Source organism: Lagopus muta, chromosome 1 (genome assembly GCF_023343835.1).
Source record: "Lagopus muta isolate bLagMut1 chromosome 1, bLagMut1 primary, whole genome shotgun sequence".
NCBI lineage: Eukaryota > Metazoa > Chordata > Aves > Galliformes > Phasianidae > Lagopus > Lagopus muta.
Window position 1 is genome coordinate 191,414,916 of NC_064433.1, and position 14,228 is coordinate 191,429,143.

Consider the following 14,228-nt stretch of genomic DNA (forward strand, 5'->3'; position numbering starts at 1 on the left):
CTGTTAGGTGACATGGCATCCAGAAAGGAGTTGGTGATGGAAAGCTATGAAATGGCCACCTCTTCCCTGACCTCATATTCAATTTAAGCCCTCCTTCATCACTCTAAATTCTCCTTGCCTTTGGGCATGGAAGGCAGAGACGTGCTCACCTCTCCCTTACAGGATTTACTGAAAGTAGGTGAAAATAAAGCCATGGAGAAGAGATCTGGACTCACAGAGCTTGTTTCATGTAAGGAAACACCAAGAAGAACAGAAAGAGCCTGCAAAAACACACTTGCTTCCACTATACTTATACACTCTAGAACTAGGCTTGGTTTTACTTTAAGGTCAGAACCAACTAACTCAGTGTGATAATATGTTTTCACCTCTATTCATAAATCTTTGGCACATCTTATATTTCTCCTAGACTGAACGAGACTCAAATGCTGCAGAGATTTTATGTATAAGGGCTAATGCCGGGTTAAGAAAAAATGCTGGGCTATCAAGGTGATGAGAGACAACATGAAGCTGAGCCAAAATTAAGTGCCAAGTTGTGCTGAGGTAGAAGATCCACAAAGGATCTGGGAACTGGGAATATTTAGTCAGGAACTAGTGGCAGAACAGAGAACCTGAGAATGGAATTATATCTAAAAATACTTATAAAAGATGAGGATGGTAATTAAAGCATTTGCTGTGAGCAAGATTTCAGGGAAAAGACAGAAATGCCACAAAAGAAAAGGATCATCTGTAGTAGCAAGAGACAAAGGGAAGAGAGAAAGATGGAGCACTGAGGGGCAAAGAGGTAAAATGGGTGGGATCCAGAAGGGATTAAAGCAGGCAAAGCTGGTGAGTGGGAAGCCAGGAGGTCAGTAGGAAAGGAAGGTTATAGCAATATCCCAGCTGGAACAAGATAATCGTGGGAACAAGCAGGCAAAAATGATGGGAGGGGTGATTACCAAATCCAAAGACTATGAACTCATAGCTGGATGGTACCTGAGCTTCTAGGACAGAGAAAAAGTCCCTCATTAAACATCACTTTTCCCTTATGAAACAAGTGCAGGTTCTGGGAATTTCAGTAGAGAATAAGATACTGCTTTGGAAATGTAATTGTCAGATGCATTTTCCAACCATGGATTTTAGTGTCTATGATGGAAACACACACCAAGTGTGCTTTTTTGTCCAAGGGGAGCATGGGAATGAGGAGAAATGGACCACCTCCTCCTGAGGGCCAGGATTTAAGATCACCTTTCTGTTTGCCAGACCACCTCCTCACTAGCTTGATGTGTGCAAGGATCCGGATCCCCCAGCAAAACACAGCTGCATCATTTCACAGCTGTTTTTCCAAACCAGTCTCTTCTTTTGGGATGTCTCATAAAATCTTCATGTTCCATAGCAGGAGCCAAATTCCAGTTCATAAATCACTGTTTCTGAAATGGTGTGGAGGAACTAGGCTAGGAGATACGAGAGATACCATTGCACTGGAAACCACTGAATAAGCAGGCTGGTGGTGGTGGGAGCTGAACAGCTGGAACACAGCTGGGAAAAGCCATTCCCAGGGAGATCTTGCTGAAAAAAAATATTTTATGGCTCCAGAATCCACATACATCCATGGAAGAAAATGTTTTTGTGAACGGTTCAGAAACTTTTGGCTACTTTGCTGCATTACTACAGGCACACTGAGTATTGTGAGTAACCTGAGGAAAAAAACCAACCTACTTAGGACAAAACTCTCACCCTGAGCTCCAGACATGATAAGAAGACTCCCTTTATGGTAGGTGATAAATAAGATGAAGACTACACCACAACATCGACCATTGCTTATCTGTCCTCCTATCTGAAAGGCCTTTGAATATGATTCCTAAATTTTACAGCTGCTCATACTTAGGAGGAAAGCCTGGAAGAGTACAAGACCTCTTCCAAAGGCTCTGGGGAGGTTTTGGGAGGATCTCCCAAGAATCATTGCCGATAGCTTAAATATAACAGCGGATCATTTGCACAGCAAGATTTTCCATGGACTTTCTCCTCCTCTGGTGCTTGAACCAGATACTTCCATTGAAAAACTATCTGAGGACACAAGAATTCCCAGCAATCCCTCACTTCATGAGACCACCTCTCTCTTCTCCCTCTGAATCAACCAACTCCCCATCCCTTTGGGACTGCACAGTGGGCAGAAAAGGCCATTACCTCCTTGGGAGTCCTGATTCTTGAGGCCAGCTGCGGCGAGGACGTGGACCTGGGACACCACTTGAGGGTACCCGCACATCCCACTCCAGCAGGTGTGTGGTGGCTCATCCAGTGTCAGCTCTCTATTGGGGAGAAATGTGTAATATTTGGGATGTGCCCAGCCTTACCCAACGGGCAGGCCAATGAGTTTTCTCTAGTAGGATGGAAAGCCTATGCAGCATCCACTGGCAGACTCTGCTCCCCACTCTGATCTCCTTCTCACCCAAGGGTTGAGATGCTCTCCCATGTCATGCTTATAAGCAAAGTGAGAACTTCTCCATATGTCTTTGTCTCTTGGACACCTTTAAAAGGAAGCCAAACACCAGCTTTGGACAAGTCTATGGCCAATTCCAGTCAGGGCTACCATGTAAAAAACGCAGAAAACCCTCTCCAAAAAGTCAGTTCCTCCTCACCATCACTGCTCTTGTTTCTTACCGGCAATCTGAAGGCACATCTGTGAAAATCCTGAGAAGAAACTCGCCTACATGACCAGGGTCAAAAGTGGTGGGGATGATGACATAGCGGCCTTCCTTCAGGTCTGTCCTCAGGAAGACGCTGCGGGAGTTGATGTAAATGGAGCTGGCCACCTTCTGCTGCAGGGTGTGCATCCGGTAGTTCCTGTTCAGCTCCACCTGGGGACAGAGCACAGAAGGACAGTCAGCAGGACAGCACTGAGGAAATGAATCAGTTACCAGATCAGGGGACAGCCTGCAAGAATTGACTCCACAGTGATGGGACAGCTGGAATTAGGAGAACCAGGAAGGTGGTCCCAAATAAAATTTGAGGTGCCTCTCAAAGCTCTCTTGGCTCGTAAACTCATCCTCTGTTGCACTCCAGCTTGACAATGGCTCACCACCACGAAACACTTGATCAAACTAGCGTACTTCAGCATTCAGAGGAGACAAGCAAACCACTGCTTTCACCAAGGAAATCCTGTCTATGCTGACCCTATTCATTCCTGAAATCTCTCACCATTGCTACAAGAATTGCTGAATACACCCATGGGGCACACAGAGTAACAACTACACACATCATGCCAATGATCATGCAATGCTAGGATATGCACCACTAAGGAACTTCCTGAGGGGATGCAGGCTAGCATGCAGGACCCACAGTTTACCTTATGGATATCAAAGCCTATGGCTAAGTTCTCTCCTTTGCCCTCTTTGCGACTGGTCCTTTTTGGCTTCTGCTGAATGGAGATCAGCACTTCATCTTCTGCCTTCTTCACATCAAATACATACTGGAAGCAAACAGAGGAAGATGAGGAAGACAGGAGCATTGGGCATGAATGGGGGCAAACCCATCTTTGAATTCTTCTGCAGAATCCAAGGAGTCTAGATGCTTGTACCAAAGCACTTCACCCTTGCAGTCTGCCACAAGTCCTTCCATAGAGGACTTCTTCACAAAGACCTAACAGTGAAGCTAATACAAAGCAGGGAGCACAAAACAACTCTCCCACATCCTTGATGACAAATGCTACTATGGAATGGACCATCCTTTATCTGCTTATTAGATGAAGGACTTAAAAGAGCTTGTCCCTTGTTACTGAGAATCTTAGTTCAGAAGGGGACAGAGGAGATTGTTTCTAGAGGAAAACCATACAGCAGGGCCTTTTCTGAAAGCCCAGAAAAGCTAGAAGGAAATGGCCCTATAGCCAATAGTTGGAAATGCTTCCTAGCCTTGACTGGCACCAGCTAATACCACTTCCCTGTGGCACAATTTGATGTTTGGATGTTTGTTTGTGCCAAGCTGCTCCACCTGGATGCCTATTAGGAAGGCTAATGTTAAGAGAGTTGGCCTGGATGCTGGTCACACTCTGCCCAGGGTTCCCAGTTCAATAAAGGTCAAGAGCACATTAAAAAGATGAGCACAGAGCTCTGATGGTTGTTTTGCCCTTTTAAGTCCCTGTAGGAGACTGGAATCCTTGGAAGCAAGTGTGAAGGCTTCTGAATATCTTCTGCTAAATGACTCACTTGGGGATTCTGCAAAAAGGTGTCCTTGTGGTTGATACAGCCTCCACTGCGGTTCTTCAAGGGATCATCACTTCTGGTCCATGCCCCATGTAGCACTGCCTCCTCCCAGGTCTTATGGATGCTGAGGTAGGATGTGTTGATGAGACGGCACTTGATGATGTCTGTGAAGTATCTACAGAAATCTTCAAAGGTCATCCTAAGTCAGAAAGGACAGAGCTGGGTTATGCTGCTTTGTTTTCCTGAGCAGCATGGTGCAGGGAGATACTCGTAGAGACTGTGGATAGCCACTGATACCAACAAAAGAGGTGGAGACACCTTTCTCCACGCACACAGCAAATAGTTCATTTGTTCAAACAAAATGGTGCTATGTGTTGGAGTGATAGAAGCAAAGCAATTGCTCCTCCTGCATGTATGGGCATGTGTGGTACTGATATATGTACCTGGTGAGTTGGTTATGCTCAACACACTTCTAACAGGTTTCTAGTGCCCTAGTGAAATGGTTTGGAACCAGTGTGATACTGCGCAGCTTGCAATCCTAGGGTCATGACCAGCCAAAGCTAAAATCCATGGGCAAAAGAAGATGCAACTGAAAATCCTATAGCTTGAAAGGCCATTTGCTCTGGTTAGCCACTTGAATGGTAATGACTGAGATGCTACAAGAGATGGGAGGACTGTGAACACTGTCCATGGTTGCAGCCTCAGGAAGGACTCACCAGAATTCACCATCGTCTTCTACTGTCATCCCCATCTTCTCTCTTTCACTTTTGCTCACTTTCTGCCACTCTTCAGAGCTGTGGGAAGAGTGCAGAATCATCACTGTGAGCGCAAGGGGACATCGGCCCTTGGTTTTCCATCCTATCCCATCCCATCCCATCCCATCCCATCCCATCCCATCCCATCCCATCCCATCCCATCCCATCCCATCCCATCCCATCCTATCCGCAGATGTCATGGCAGTGGTACAGGCTGACTCTTTTGGGTGTTATTTTGTCTGAAGCAAGACTGGGAGTAGAGAGATGAGCTACAGCCATCCTTCACAAGAGTGAAATGCTGATGATTTCACCACAACGTCCACCAGAACCTCAGTAACGTCTGCAAGCTCAGACACCCTCCTGCTTTGTCCTTCCAGGACCAAAAATACATTTACCCAAATGAAACAGTAGGTTTAGGACACTGGTTGAAGCAGCATTCTACAACTGCTTATGTGTTATCATATGGGTGTAGATATAACCTCAGGGCTTGCTCTAGGCAACATTTTCCACCAAAAAAAAGTGCTACTGCTGCTTTTCCCACTCACGTGTCACTCCAAGGGCCGTTCCACTCTCGTTCACCCCATGGGTTGCGCATGCGGATCATGTCCAGCTTCTCTGACTTGAAGAAAGACAGCAGGCCGTGGCCCAGACGGACCTTCCTCACGTCAGTCACGGCGTATGCATGGCCCTTCACCAGCCCACAGGCCAGGCGGGCCTCCATGTCTGCTGCTGACGTAGCCTGGACAGGAGGACACAAGAAGAAGAGCACCAGTGCTCAGGGACAGAGAAAGCTGCCTCATCAGGAGTATGTGACATTGTATTAGGTACTAGATTCATTCCAATCTTCACCGGTCGCATGAGGTCTCTGAGCTCCCATGATGTCCCATAATCTTCCTTAAGCAATAATGCTCATCCTATTGGTTATAATGGAAGATCTGAAATGCAGCGTTTGTGAAGATGTTCACATACAGATGCAAAAATGTTTTTTGTTTTTTTCATGAAGTAAATACTCTGATAGTATTCAAAGGCCAGTAGGATGAATCTGCACTCTTGGACATAGCAATGAGTAATAAGGAGGGTTGGGTTGGACTCCAGGATTGAGTTCATAGAATCACAGAATCATTAAGGTTGGAAAAGGCTTATAAGATCGTACAGTCAAGCCATCAACCCATCACCACCATGCGCACTAAACTACATCCCTGTGCAAGTTCTTTTGACATCTATATGAAAATGTATGAACCCTTGTCCACAGTTCACTTGATCTAATTTAGATGCCTCCAACAGGCTTGGATAAACAGCGTCCTAAAATGTCTACTCCCATAAAACCATGATCATGCAGGCAACGTTGCTTACTTTGATGGAGCAGCTGATGAGGCCTCCACGGTTGTGCACTTTCAACACACGCTCAAAGAGCAGGTTTCGTTTGGCTTCATCGGTGGTGTAGTCCCCTTCAGTCAGGTCAATAGGTTCAGAAACTCCACCAGTAAAGTCTACCAGAGCATCAGCTGTGTTGCCTCCATCCAGGGCCTCGTAGCATCCTGACAACCTAAAAGAGGGTGATAGGGATGGCACAATAGTACTGACATTTTAAGAGCTCTCAGACATTTCTTGAGATGGCACGGAGAAGGCAGTATTTCAGTGGACAGCAAAAAGAGGGTGAAAAAATCAGATCTGTGCTGTTTGCAAGTACTCCTGAAATCCCTGAGATAGGTATTATTTAAATCAAAGTGGAATTGAAGGATATGTTGTTTTGAGGGTAAATTGAGGCAAAGCTTTTTCTTCCAATTCCTTTGTATCTGAGATACATCTTACTCCTCCCCAAGAAAGCTGTTGTTGTGACCAAAATATCTGAGGCTAAAGCAACCTCCAGCTGGAAGTTACAATTCTTGAGTAGACCTTATACCCAGAAGAGAAAAAGAATGATGTTTGGTGTGGGGACCCTGACCACAAATATGCCCCAATAACCTTTGGTCTACTTCCGACCTATGAAACTGTTGCATCCTCAAGAAGAAAAGACCTCAGCTCACATGGAGATTCACATTGCCTCCCTGTTGCAGTGCTACCTCTGATAGTTCTTTAAACCAAATTCAGAAATAACCATCACCAGCTTCTACACGGCATCAGACATTTGTGGAGCCTGCAGCATTCTGTTACTACAAATATTTTCCACTGGCATAAGCCAACTGATGAATGAACAGAGATGAAAATTGGGGTGTGCAGGTCCTCATTTGCTCTGCATCTGCCCAAGTACCTACTTGGCATAAGCCTTCTCCACCAAGGCACACCAGAACTCATTCTTGGAGTTGGAGTGGCAGTAGATGAGCTGGTTGTGAAGCGTGGGCAGGCGGTCATCTATTACCACATCCAGCCACTGACCAAAACGCCAGAATTGGAAGTGGAAGATCCCTGCATAGCTCTCAGGCTTCTCCGCATTCCACTCCTGCTCCTTCCAGTCTGGGATGACCTGAGTTCAACACAAGAAGGAGACAGAAAGGAGACATGCACTCAGGTTATACCCTTTTTTGCTAGGGTTAATTCTTACATCAGAACTAATGCAGACAATATCAATGACGAGGAAGAACCTGAGGGAGGTGGATTTGCTCATTACAGCCCATTCACGACATATTCTGGGCTTGCCTCTTCCAAGGTAGATTAGATTTGCATGCTCTGAAATAGCTCAGACTTCATCTTTCATTGGAGAATGTCTCTATAAATCTCTCACGGCTCTGTTTCTATTATGCCTTCCTTGACCTCATTCTCATAATTCTACCTGGGAAATCTGCTGACATCTACTGTTGTAGAAAGCTTATTGGAACAGAAAGGTCCTTGATCTGAACAGGGATGGCTATTCTTAGGATCAAAGTTTTAGAATTGAATAGATCACTTAGAAATGATCTATAGAGTTCATCAAGTCCAACTGCCTGAGCACATCAGGGCTAACCAAAAGTTATTATATGTTATTAAGGGCACTATGAAAATGCTTCTTGAACGTTGACAAGCACATTCTCATTGATGGCTATTACTATGATTGAATTTTTGTGAACTTTTATGTCAGAAGGGTACTACTAGGATCCCTTTTTAAATCCTTTTGCTTGGTCCCTGTGTGATTGGACTGGTCTAAAAGTGAACGTTGTATTTGTTTACTGAGTGGTAATAAACAGGGACCATCACTCTGGGTATATCTGCTCTGCTAAAGTAGAAGAAAGTGAGATTCTCATCCCCATGGAGTCCCCTTTCATCCCTGCCAAGACCTGCCATAATCATCCAGCAAGTACAGGAGGGAACAAAGGAAAAAAGAGTCTGAAGTGAAAGAAACTTTAGAGAAGTTAGGAAGTTGAGGCAGTGCAGGTTTGGAGTCACAGCCATTAGCACTCTCAGCAGGACAAGGCAAAAAGGGATGGGTCAATAAAACAGTAAATAAAAACAGTTCATATCCTTCATGCTTGTGGGCACCATCAGATATTTAACTGCTTCCAAAGCATTGTGACCTAAGAGAGGAGATGCTCCAGTGAGCCCATGGGGAAAATTATTAGCATTATGTTTCAGTGCATCTGATAGGACAAGAGGTAATGGCTTTGTGTTGCACCAGGTTCAGGTTGGATATTAGGAGAAATTTCTTCTCTGGAAGAGTGGCAATGCATTGGGACAGGCTGCCCAGGGAGGTGGTGGAGTCACCATCCCTGGAGATGTTCAAGAACTGTGGAGATGTGGCACTGAGGGATGTGGTCAGTAGGCATGGTGCGGAAGGGTTGGTGGCTGGACTTGGGGATCTGGGAGGTCTTTTCCAAACTTAATGATTCATTGCCTGTCCTGCAGAGACAAACAGTAAGTATTGGGTTGGGACAGGACAAGACACAGCTATATTGCTTGGAAAGAGGCTCTTCAGGAAGCCCCAGGTCATGGTGAGACCCCCATATGAGACCGTGGCCCTTTTCCTGCTGCTGGAACTTTGTGCTTCTTATGGTTGCCATCACAAAGCTGTAACACTCTCCCTGATCCAGCCCAGGACTCTTATTGTTCCTTAGAATTAAAGACAGTTGAAATATTAATGATGCCATCAGCCCTGTGAGCTCACTGGCACTCTGAGTTGTCCAGATCAATAGAGGCAGAACAGACAGAGCCATGGGAAGAGCCACTTCAGGAGGGTTTGATGTTTTCCAGGAGTGCTAATGAAAGATGCCCCAGACTCCCTCTGGGTCACTGCCATGGAAGGTCAGACTGTCAGTCCCCATCGATTCCCTCCTGACTGGCACTCATGCTAATGAATTGTCATAGAGGACCATTGTGCTAATCAACTCACTATTAATGTGAGCTTAAAAATGACTAAGGTATTGATTAGAGACAGCGACTCAGCTTCCAGCTGGCTGGTTTTGAGATCTAGCACTACCACTAATGGTGGCAGGATGTACTGGTCCCCAGCCATTCTCTTCTGTCCCTTCATCTAGGTATGGCAACGAAATTATCCTCAGCTACCGAAGGCAACAAGAGCTGTTGCTGGCCTTCACACACACAGCAGAATCTATGATCAGGGGCTGGTTGTGTTCCAACAGTGTTCCAAGGGGCAAGGAGTCAGATCTCTTCTCAGAAAAGGTTCTGCCCTAGAGGGTGATGGAAATGGATAAGCTCCCAAAGGGCAGTGGGCATGCACTTGAGCTGCTGGAGCTCAGTAAGCGCTTGGACATCGCTCTCAGACACAGAGTCTGGATTTTGGGTGGTGCTGTGTGGAGCCAGGGGTTGGACTTGATGATCCTTGTAAGCACCTTCCAGCTCAGGATATCCTATGACTCTGTGATCTCCAGAGCCCAGCCTCTGCTCAACCTGGCAAACAGTGAGGTGTGAGTTCAAGCATGAGGCTCCTCTTCCCATAGAACTCTCCATGAACTCTCAATTCTTGGCTGACAATGAGCCAGCAGTGTGCCCAGGTGGCCAGGAGAGCCAACAGCATCCTGGCTTGCACCAGCAATAGTGCAGCTAGCAGGAGCAGGAGCTGATTGCCCCCCTGTGCTCAGCTCTGGCATGGCTGCACCTCAAGTGCTGTGTTCAATTCTGTGCCCGTCACTGCAAGAAAGACATCAAGGCCCTGGAGTGTGTCCAGAGAAGGGCAACAGAGCTGTGAAGGGTCTGGAGCACCTTATGGGTCTTATGGGGAGCTGGGATTGTTCAGTCTGGAGAAGAGGAGACTCAGGGGTGACCTTACTGCCTTCTACAACTGCTTGTAAGGAGGCTGCAGTGAGGTGGGTGTCAGCCTCTGTTCCCAAGTAACAGTGATAGGATGAGATGCAATGGCCTCAAGTTGTGCCAGAGGGGAGATTTAGGTTGGATGTTAGGAAAAACGCCTCCAAATGAATGGCCAAGCACTAGCACAGGCTGCCCAGGGAGGTGGTTGAGTCACCATCCCTGGAGGTGTTCAAGAACCATGTAGATGCGGTACTCAGGAACATGATTTAGTGGGCAATATTGGTGGTAGGTGGACAGTTGGACTAGATGACCTTAGAGGTCTTTTCCAACCTTAATGATTCCATGATTCTATGATATGGTCATTTTCTGAGGGCATAAGAAAGGTACAAGAAGGACAGTGGTGCCCCTGGGCCAGAGAAGGGCCATCTCCTACACTCACTGGCACAACAGGAGAGAGGTGGCAGTTCCAGGTGCCTATTGGGATGCTGGTCCCAGCACAGTCACTCTTCAAGGCACACAGGAGAACTCTACCTGTGACCTTACCCTGCATATTCCCCAAGGGATTAAGCAGGAGATAGTGATATAAATGAGATCCACAGCTCTAACCCACCCCCAGGAACCCTCCTCAGATATTTCACCTCTCTTCAGTGGTTACTGGAGAGCGTGCCCTTAACCACTCATCTTGGGATTCTGCTGAGTTCTGGACTCAGCTTGGTTGCATTGAGGCAGTGCAAATGACATTTCCCTAAGCTGATGCAGGCCTTTTCTTACTCCATATTGGCTAATTAACAGAAAATGCACCTATGACTCTGGAGAAACATCCCTGACATGAAGGAGGGATAGGTGGGTGCTGATTCCTCCAAGCAGGAGATATTCTGTTGGGAACTTCCCAGCTGAGGACGGGGAAGAGGGAAACCTGCTGTGTCAATCTGCTGAACAAACCAGGACTGAACTTCTCCAGGAGATGGGATGGAGTGGTGTATCTGAAAGCCTTTTCAGGGTACGAAAACTCTGTAGGGATATTTTCAGTGGTTGGCATGAATTGGATCATCTGCCCTATGGGAGAGAGGAATCTGAGTCCCCCACTCACCTCCCACTCCCAGCTCTGATGGAAAGGTGAGATCCACCGGAGGATCAATTCCTCCATCAGTTTCTCCTCTGCCCAACTTCACACCCCTCCAAACCAAACCAAATACTAAACGCTCCATTTCACACTGAGAGAGAAGAAGGTAAATGTTCTATTTACTTTTTTTTTTTGCAGAGGAAAAGGTTATCAAAACTACCAGAAATGACTTGAAAAATGGTGGGTTCTGCCTTACTGCATGCAGGACTAGGGCAGCTACCAAACAGGGAATCAAGAAAATATGGACAGCCTTGATCCTTAAGGGGAAACCAGCTGATAAGGCTTTTATTTACTGTGGCACGTCAATACCAAGCAAGGTACCTGCTGCAGGAACTCTAACTGAGCAAACAGCATTGTAGCAATTACATATTATGAGACCTGGCAAGCAAAAACCCTTTTGGAAGTTGGCAGTGACTCCAGTTATGGGATCTGATCTGTTTTGCACTCGGGGACTTTGTTCTGGGATGTATGAAGAGGGTTCTCCTATAGAAAAAGAGACTGTTTTGGGACCCTAGAACTGGGTTTGATCCACCATATGTCCATACTATAGCCAAGCAGGGATGAGTCCCCACTTATTTCTCTTCACTGAATACAGCATGTCTTGGGATATAAGCAATGACATCAACTTCTCCAGCAGTGTCCATGGCATGGCCATATGTGGTTGATGAACTTTGGCTGCAGGCAAGACTCAAATTTCCCAACTTCTCTCCATCTCTGTTTGACTTTTCCTTTCTCTCTAACACAACTTGTGCATATCATGTTATACACTGTCACTGGGCTAGAGAGGGCATGGTGTCCAGGACTTCCATGGGATCTGGAGAAGAAGCTGGACTCTTTTGGGGATGATCTACACAATCAGTAGGCCATGGGTATCATGCCATCTCATGCTGGTTTCCCATCATTGCCCCCTCCTTATACACCTCAGGAAAACCTCAGTCCATACTTTGAGGAATGCACACCATCATTTGGGTGCAAACAATCATAAAAATACCTTTTCAAAGGACATTTCCACCCTTGACTCTCAAGAAGTGTCACTAAAGTACCTTCTGGAGGAGGAAAAGAGGATGTCCAAAGTTAGCAGTTTATCCACTATCAATAGATGAGACAGGAACAAAACATCCTGGATGTGGTCTGCGAAGCGCTCTCTATAGATCACAGAATCAAAGAATGGTTTGGGTTGGAAAGGACCTTAGAGATCATCTAGTTCCAACCACCCTGTCATGGAAAGGGACACCTTCCATTAGACCAGGTTGCTCAATGCCCCATCTTGGCCATGAAGATGTTTTAAGGCCATAATCATGCACAGATTGCTTTTGCTGCAGGGGACTAGCTGCTGGCTTAGACCTACAGCCTGCTCTGAGCTGCTGGCTCTGCACACAAACACATGCCTGCTCCAACCCATCTCAGTAACAGAAATACAGGCAGCAAGAGGAAGGCAACATGCTTGAGCACACCTCCCCACATTGACCCCCAGTGTTAAACAGTGAAAGCTGTCAGGAAAAGCAAGGTCCACCCTCCTATTTTTTTGTCCAATGAGTTTGCAATCTGCTGAACACAACATGTCTGAAGGTCCTTCAGCTTCATGGTAAGGTGAGCTTCCATAGGTCTGGTCTTCAGAGACATGGAGCAGTCACAGTCACAGTCACAGTCACATAGGAGTCACAGTAAGTTGCAAGCGCTCAGCATCCTTGCAAGGATCCATCTCAAACAAGCCTCCCATTCTGGATGGTTGGGATGGAAACTGGAAAGCAGCACTCTCTCCAGGATGCCTATCCTGTTTGCAGCACGGCAATTTGTTTTTCCATCAGGCATGCCATGGTTGGAAGGGTAAGAGCAGTCAAACATTTCCAAGCCAGCAAGACTGTGCCAGCCAGGCCTGGTGAATTCCTGAACTCACAAGCAAGCAGAATTATACTCTAGGCAAATAAAGCAGCAAGCACCCATGGCTCATCCTCCCCTCTTCCCTTCCATTCAGATTGAGGAAAGCATGTTAAGGGAATGTTCTTCAGGGGTGAGGAGCTCCAGAAGTGCCAAGGTGTTCTCCACCATTTTGTTATGCCATCCTTCAATGAAGAGCCACGTAGAAACAACTGAGAACTGAACAAAAGAAAGAAAAACGAAGACAAAGCACAGCTGAGCAAGAAGGACAGAGCAGGAGGAAATCAGGCCTTAAAAACGATGGAACCCTTCAGCTGAGCAGGTTCAAGGCCATCGGTGAAAGCAAGGAGGAAATACATCACCTTGCGGATCTTGGCTAACTCCACGAGCCGCTCCCCAAATTCTTGGGCATCTGCTTCATTGCACTCCACCTCCTTGGCCCCTGGTTTCTTCCAGAAGATGCCCACTGGTTCCAGCAGCTGCCGGTTCATCAGGTGGGTGAGATCAGGAGTCCAGTGCTGGGAGGTGCCGGTCACCATCACCTTCCCAGATCTCTCCAGTTGGATGTCCCAGCGCAGGAAGCGCAGGTTGTGCTGCCGGATGAAATCCACCCTGTAGATGTGCTCGTTGGGATGCAGCAGCTTCTCACCATCCTGGGGCCTGGCGTTTTTCTGCTGCAGGCTCTGGGCTCTCAGACGCATGCACCGGGTGAGCTGGTCATCATGGATGAAGGGCAGCTTGAGCTCCCCTGCCTCGGCTGCCATCTCCTCCACTGCTCCTCTGCTATGTCCTCAGCAATGTTTGGCTCCCAGATAGGACACGCAGGGGTAAAAATTCTGGTGCACCTTCGTCCCAGCGGTGCTAGGCAACCCAGGCCAGTGACGCAAAACACCCTCCAGGGCTTCCTCTGGGTGCCCTCCCATCTCGTTTGCAGATTAGGAACTGATGGTGCTGCTGTGCATGATAATCTATAGGGAAGGGATATCTGATGTCAGCCTCCCTGGCAACCTCCCTGACAACGGCTCCGGCAAGCCAAAGTGCAGCTCGTTATCCCTAAATGAAGGTGCACAGCCAGGGCAACCATCCTGCAGGTGTCGGTGCCAGTGTATTCTCAGAATA

At 46.9% G+C, this 14,228-nt stretch overlaps 2 protein-coding genes across 2 annotated transcripts in view; both read right to left on the reverse strand.

Annotated features, from left to right (window-relative positions):
- CAPN5 (calpain 5) overlaps positions 1-14,228 on the reverse strand; it is a 50,159-nt gene that overhangs the window by 4,007 nt on the left and 31,924 nt on the right. Inside the window, exons 4-11 of the mRNA XM_048966640.1 lie at positions 7,186-7,394; positions 6,284-6,476; positions 5,476-5,669; positions 4,892-4,969; positions 4,179-4,374; positions 3,323-3,445; positions 2,638-2,834; positions 2,164-2,285 (exon numbers count right to left, since the gene is read on the reverse strand). Of these exons, the coding sequence (XP_048822597.1) occupies positions 2,164-2,285; positions 2,638-2,834; positions 3,323-3,445; positions 4,179-4,374; positions 4,892-4,969; positions 5,476-5,669; positions 6,284-6,476; positions 7,186-7,394 (1,312 nt within the window). The remainder of the gene's footprint in view (positions 1-2,163; positions 2,286-2,637; positions 2,835-3,322; positions 3,446-4,178; positions 4,375-4,891; positions 4,970-5,475; positions 5,670-6,283; positions 6,477-7,185; positions 7,395-14,228) is intronic.
- On the reverse strand, positions 10,964-13,977 carry LOC125702856 (olfactory marker protein). The gene has a single exon (XM_048966654.1). The coding sequence runs from the start codon at positions 13,871-13,873 to the stop codon at positions 13,394-13,396; it is 480 nt and encodes a 159-aa protein (XP_048822611.1). The 5' UTR covers positions 13,874-13,977; the 3' UTR covers positions 10,964-13,393.